We start from the raw sequence: 6528 nt of genomic DNA, 5'->3' as shown, positions 1-6528 counted from the left end.
AAGGCCGGGCCGCCTTCACGCCTCTCTCTGGCCGAAGGGGCCCGCCGCCCGCGGGCCGTACGGGAGTCGGTCGTGGGTGACGTCGAGGCCAACATGGCTACAGTGCCGAGCCGCACGAGAGACGTCCGTCCCGTATGGCCTCCTGTAGCCACGCCCGCCTCGGGCTTCGGGGGTAGTGGGCCGCACTGTGGCCACACCCCGTCACGTCGCCATTATGTGGGAGTGGTTTGGAGTGGTTGTGGTCTTGGCCGGCTCCTAGGAGTCGGCGTCTATCTTGGCCGGCTTCTTGGAGTCGGCCACCCCGTAGTCGTCCTAGGGAGGAGTTGGTGAGGCTGGGTCGCCTTCCGGGAGTCGGCTTTAGTGGTAGCCGGCCAGGGAAGGCGGCCCAATGCTCGGAGTGCTTGGAGGCCCGAAGGCCTGATAATTTTTTCAGAAGAACCAGGGGCAGTCGGTGAGGCTACCCGTGGCCATTTACTCCGACACACACCTCGCTGACAAGTGGGCCACCCGACCCACTCGCTGACAAGTGGGCCATTTTTCTACTCTACCCAAGCTACCAAAAAATATGCGCACGAGCAAAAAATATGCGCCAGCGGGGGCTCGAACCCACGACCGAGGGCTTGTTTCAACACGTCCACTACCACTGAGCTAGGAAGAGACTGTTGGTTATGTACCCGAACGAAACTACATGTGTTGGAGAGAGTGGTTGTCTCTCAAACAAGTGGACCCTCCTCTCCCGCAACTGACAAGTGGACCCTCCTCCTCTCATTTCCCCATTCTTTTCCTTCCTCTCCCGCATCTCCTTCCTCTCTGTCGTCATCGCCGCCGCCGCAGCTCATCTCCTTCCTCTCTGCGACCGCCGCCGCCGACCGCTGGAGGTTTGAATCCGCTTCCTTCCTCTCCTGCAACTCCTTCCTCTTCTGATAGGTTAGGGTTTTCTGCTGCTGTTTACTGGATTCGATTAGGGTTTGAATGGATTAGGGATTAGATTCGGTTAGGGTTTGATTCGAATGGAGGGGGGAGTGGGTGGGGTGGTGTTGTTCTGGCCTTGGATTAGGGTTCGTTTGGAAATTTGGGTTAGATAATTTGAAAGCCCACAACTAAGCTGACTGACCTAGCAAAATATGATTTGAATCCTTCCTCTTAACTTAGTAGCAAAATATGATATGGTTCAAATTAGTTAAAGTAGATAGATTAGGTTTCTTATCTACTATTGAGGCCCTGTTGATGTTGATGTTTTTGGTGCTAGCAAAATATGGAATGAGTAGAAGAAGAAAACAGAGTGCTGTTGATGTTTTTGCCATCAGAAATGTCCTTGTTTTTGCCAAGATAAAGTAGTAGCAAAATGAGGCCATTGCCATTTATAGTAGTATTCCAAATACAGGCCTTGACAAACACATGTAGTAAATATCCAACTTGGCTCTGACACTAGTAAGATCAGACTCATATCTTCCCATATGGTTCATTTATAGATATGCAAAGGGGCAGATATGTTCATATATGTTCATTTATAGATATAGATATGTTCATGCAGATATCTGCCCATATGTTGGATTAGATATGTAGATATCTGCCATATCTACATGTCTGCCCATTTATAGATATTAGATATGGGCAGATATGTTCATTTATAGATATAGATATGTTCATTTATAGATATGGGCAGATATGCCTTTTAGAGTAGACATGGGCAGATATGGTCCTTTTATAGTAGCAAATTGTTTTGCCATTGAGATTGAGATTGAATATTTGTGCAGTATGACTGAACATTGAGATTGTTTTCTGTTTCTTTCGATGATTTGTGTGGTTCAGTTTCTGAAGTAAACTGGAGATGTTAGAAATTTGATGGTTGATGTCCATATATCTCCACTTATGAACATATCTGTCCAAATTTGATGGTTTCTGAAGTAAACGTATATATATCTCCACTTATGAACATATCTGTCCAAATTTGATGGTTTCTGAACATGTGCCTTAACACCTTTTCTGTCATTTGGTGTCCATGGATTGAAATGTTGGCTGTTATATATTGATTGTAGTATATTTGTGCATGTTAATTCAGTGTTTGTATTGATTTGGTGCCAATGTTCAGAAACAATATTTTGATGTTGCTGTTGCTGTTGTTATTCTTGTTGTGGTTACCTGAAATGTTGATATTCTACTTTTTTGAAGCGCTTGTTTCCTATTTATGTCCAGTCCTGTTTATGGTAACTTGTTGTTTAATTTACAATGCTGCTTTTCAGAGAAGTGAGATGGCTGGCTTGGAAGGTTTCGAGTTCTTCGAGATCGTAATTGAAAAATCTTGCAGTAGGCAGGTATATTTATCATCACTCATTTCTTTATCATCACTCTGCTGTCTAGTGCTTGATTGGCACAATTAACCACTGCTTGAGCCTCGCTGCAGAGGCTGCCTGACAAGTTTGCGAAGATGCTCACCGGCCGTGAGCCCCACAAAGTGAAGCTGCGGGAGGCCGGCAGCGGGCTTCGCAGGCTGTGGGACGTGTTGGTGGTGTTCGATGGTGAAGGCCACATGTACCTAGGGCCCGGCTGGGAGCAGTTCGCCCGCGCCCATGAGCTACAGCTCGGGCACTTCCTTGTCTTCCGCTACGATGGCGACGCCATGTTCACCGTGAAGATGTTCGACAACACCATGTGCCGCATGTACTACCAGCACGACGACGATGCCAGTAAGCTCTCTGCCTCTCTTCTTCCTGTCCTTTTGGCTTCCTCTACCTGCACGACGACAACACCATGTTCACACTTTGTTGCATTTGGCCAGGCAATGGGAGCAGCAGCGGGGATGACGAGGAGCAGCCTATTCTGGCTAACGACGACCCTGCTATGGTGGTGGCGGATGACGACCTTGCTATGGTGGTGGCTGACGATGACCCTGCTATGGTGGTGGCTGACGACGACCTCGCGATTGTGGTGCCTAATGATGACCTCGCAATGGTGGTGCCTGACAATGACCTCGTCATGGTGGTGGCGCCTGCAATCCCACAGCTTGGCGACAGGACCATGCCAATTGTGGTAGAGGAGTATATCCGCGTTGGGATTCGCCACTCTGAGCGCATCAGGTTGATGAAGGAGAAGAAGGAGGAGTGAAGATGTTAAGAAATGAAGTGGCAATGTTAAGCATGTTAGGTTTAAGCTTGTTAGTGTAATCTGAACATGTCAATGTTAAGTATGTCAGGTTTAATTTTGTGCATGCTCATGGATGCTGTATGATAGTGCCATCTAAACATGTCAATTTCTTAATTATAAATATTCAGTTTGGTAATTGATGGGAATTCAAATTTTTTATGCATACTCATGGATGAAAGATAAAATTATGGGTTTTTGTGCATGCTCATGTATGAAACAATATAAGTTTCATTTTTTGAATGCTAAAAACATGACTCAAACCCTAGCCACGGACGGCCGCCGCGACGAAATCGGCCGGTTTTTGAAAACATCGTAAAAAATTCAAAAAAAATTCAAAAAAATGGGAGACCTCCACGTAACATCATCAAATGTGGCCTACCAACTAGCAAAAATACTAAACTTGCAATACCGGTGTTTTCTTGAAAAAGTGTTCTAAAAAACGACCTACCATGAACGAAGATTCATGGCTTTCAAGCCAAACTAGCAATGATATGGCCACATCCGTTGAATAGTTTTTGATAATATGCCCAAATTTGGCGCATGCCTCCGTCTTGTGATGGCAAACAATGTTGCCAAAGCGAGGTTCCAACTTGTTTAACAAAAAAACCGTTTTTCATTTTGTGAATGCTAAAGACATGCGTTTTTCGTGAAGCGGTTACAAGGAGGGTCACCCCAAATGGCGCCATTCCATGTCTATCTCAAAGTAGACCCTGTTTTACGGACGGTCGCCAAAAAGCATGCATTTCCGACCCTCGTAGCTACTCCCGGCCATTCAGACCACTTCGGCCGATTCAGCTGGAACCGGCTGGAATTTGAACTGCGGGTCCTCCATAGCTTGCCCGTTATTTTTGCCAAAAATCATTTTTAGCTTCACATGTAGGCATTTCATCAAAGAATCGACAACAGATTGGCACGACTCAAACCCTAGCCACGGACGGCCGCCGCGACGAAATCGGTCGGTTTTTGAAAACATCGTAAAAAATTCAAACAAATCAAAAAAATGGGAGACCTCCGTGTAACATCATCAAATGTGGCCTACCAACTAGCAAAAATACTAAACTTGCAATACCGGTGTTTTCTTGAAAAAGTGTTCTAAAAAACGACCTACCATGAACGAAGATTCATGGCTTTCAAGCCAAACTAGCAATGATATGGCCGCATCCGTTGAATAGTTTTTGATAATATGCCCAAATTTGGCGCATGCCTCCGTCTTGTGATGGCAAACAATGTTGCCAAAGCGAGGTTCCAACTTGTTTAACAAAAAAAACCGTGTTTCATTTTTTGAATGCTAAAGACATGCGTTTTTCGTGAAGCGGCTACAAGGAGGGTCACCCCCAAATGGCGCCATCCCATGCCTATCTCAAAGTAGACCTTGTTTTAAGGACAGTCGCCAAAAAGCATGCATTTCCGACCCACGTAGCTACTCCCGGCCATTCAGACCACCTTCGGCCGATTCAGTTGGAACCGGCTGGAATTTGAACTGCGGGTCTCCATAGCTTGCCCGTTATTTTTGCCAAAAATCATTTTTAGCTTCACAGGTAGGCACTTCATCAAAGAATCGACAACAGATTGGCACGACTCAAACCCTAGCCACGGACGGCCGCCGCGACGAAATCGGCCGGTTTTTGAAAACATCGTAAAAAATTCAAAAAAATCAAAAAATGGGAGACCTCCGCGTAACATCATCAAATGTGGCCTACCAACTAGGAAAAATACTAAACTTGCAATACCGGTGTCTTTCTTGAAAAAGTGTTCTAAAAAACGACCTACCATGAACGAAGATTCATGGCTTTCAAGCCAAACTAGCAATGATATGGCCGCATCCGTTGAATAGTTTTTGATAATATGCCCAAATTTGGCGCATGCCTCCGTCTTGTGATGGCAAACAATGTTGCCAAAGCGAGGTTCCAACTTCTTTAACAAAAAAACCGTTTTTCATTTTTTGAATGCTAAAGACATGCATTTTTCGTGAAGCGGCTACAAGGAGGGTCACCCCAAACGGCGCCATTCCAAGTATATCTCAAAGTAGACCCAGTTTTACGGACGGTCGCCAAAAAGCATGCATTTCCGACCCTCGTAGCTACTCCCGGCCATTCAGACCACCTTCGGCCGATTCAGCTGGAACCGGCTGGAATTTGAACTGCGGGCCCTCCATAGCTTGCCCGTTATTTTTGCCAAAAATCATTTTTAGCTTCACATGTAGGCATTTCATCAAAGAATCGACAACAGATTGGCACAACTCAAACCCTAGCCACGAACGGCCGCCGCGACGAAATCGGCCGGTTTTTGAAAACATCGTAAAAAATTCAAAAAAAATTCAAAAAAATGGGAGACCTCCACGTAACATCATCAAATGTGGCCTACCAACTAGCAAAAATACTAAACTTGCAATATCATTGTTTTCTTGAAAAAGTGTTCTAAAAAACGACCTACCATGAATGAAGATTCATGGCTTTCAAGCCAAACTAGCAATGATATGGCCGCATCCGTTGAATAGTTTTTGATAATATGCCCAAATTTGGCGCATGCCTCCGTCTTGTGATGGCAAACAATGTTGCCAAAGCAAGGTTCCAACTTGTTTAACAAAAAAAACCGTTTTTCATTTTTTGAATGCTAAAGACATGCATTTTTCGTGAAGCGGCTACAAGGAGGGTCACCCCAAATGGCGCCATTCCATGTCTATCTCAAAGTAGACCCTGTTTTACGGTCGGTCGCCAAAAATCATGCATTTCCGACCCTCGTAGCTACTCCCGGCCATTCAGACCACCTTCGGCCGATTCAGCTAGAACCGGCTGGAATTTGAACCGCGGGTCCTCCATAGCTTACCCGTTATTTTTGCCAAAAATCATTTTTAGCTTCACAGGTAGGCATTTCATCAAAGAATCGACAACATATTGGCATGACTGAAACCCTAGCCACGGACGGCCGCCGTGACGAAATTGGCCGGTTTTTTAAAACATCGTAAAAAATTCAAAAAAAAATCAAAAAATGGGAGACCTCCGCGTAACATCATCAAATGTGGCCTACCAACCAGCAAAAATACTAAACTTGCAATACCGGTGTTTTCTTGAGCTATTTGGTATGATTTTAACCATGATTTCTACAAAGTTTACAAAAAAACCTGATTTTTTCTGCCTCCAAACCTCTAAAAACTGGTGAAAATTTCCCTCCCACCCCACCAAAATTTCGCTCCTAGCACCAAATTTTACCTCCCATCCCACCAAAATTTCCCACCACTTCTCTCCCACTACCAGGCGGGTCCCACCACTCCCTCTCCCACTAACACGCGGGATCCCCTCCCCTCCCCTCCCAAAATTTCCCCATTCCCCTTCCCTCTCCCCGACGAACCCTAGCTTCTCCCTCCCTCCCCTGCTCCGCGCCGCC

At 45.6% G+C, this 6528-nt stretch overlaps 1 protein-coding gene across 1 annotated transcript; it reads left to right on the top strand.

Moving 5' to 3' along the window:
- The first annotated feature begins 2621 nt into the window (after positions 1-2621).
- Positions 2622-3137, top strand: LOC123142211 (uncharacterized). Its single transcript, XM_044561207.1, has 2 exons — positions 2622-2687; positions 2780-3137. Exons 1-2 carry the CDS (start codon positions 2636-2638, stop codon positions 3103-3105), a joined length of 378 nt encoding a protein of 125 aa, XP_044417142.1. The 5' UTR covers positions 2622-2635; the 3' UTR covers positions 3106-3137.
- The last annotated feature ends 3391 nt before the right edge of the window (positions 3138-6528 follow it).

The sequence above is a fragment of the Triticum aestivum genome, chromosome 6D, assembly GCF_018294505.1.
Source record: "Triticum aestivum cultivar Chinese Spring chromosome 6D, IWGSC CS RefSeq v2.1, whole genome shotgun sequence".
In the NCBI taxonomy this organism is placed as follows: domain Eukaryota; kingdom Viridiplantae; phylum Streptophyta; class Magnoliopsida; order Poales; family Poaceae; genus Triticum; species Triticum aestivum.
The sequence above is the reverse complement of the archived record's forward strand: the minus strand, read 5'-3'. Positions and strand labels throughout refer to the sequence as shown.

Bases quoted from the DNA above. Each gene is read 5' to 3' on its own strand.
- LOC123142211 (XM_044561207.1), top strand. From the start codon at position 2,636: ATGTTCGACAACACCATGTGCCGCATGTACTACCAGCACGACGACGAT. The intron at 2,688-2,779 runs GTAAGCTCTCTG...GCATTTGGCCAG, and splicing joins CCAGCACGACGACGATGCCA to GCAATGGGAGCAGCAGCGGG.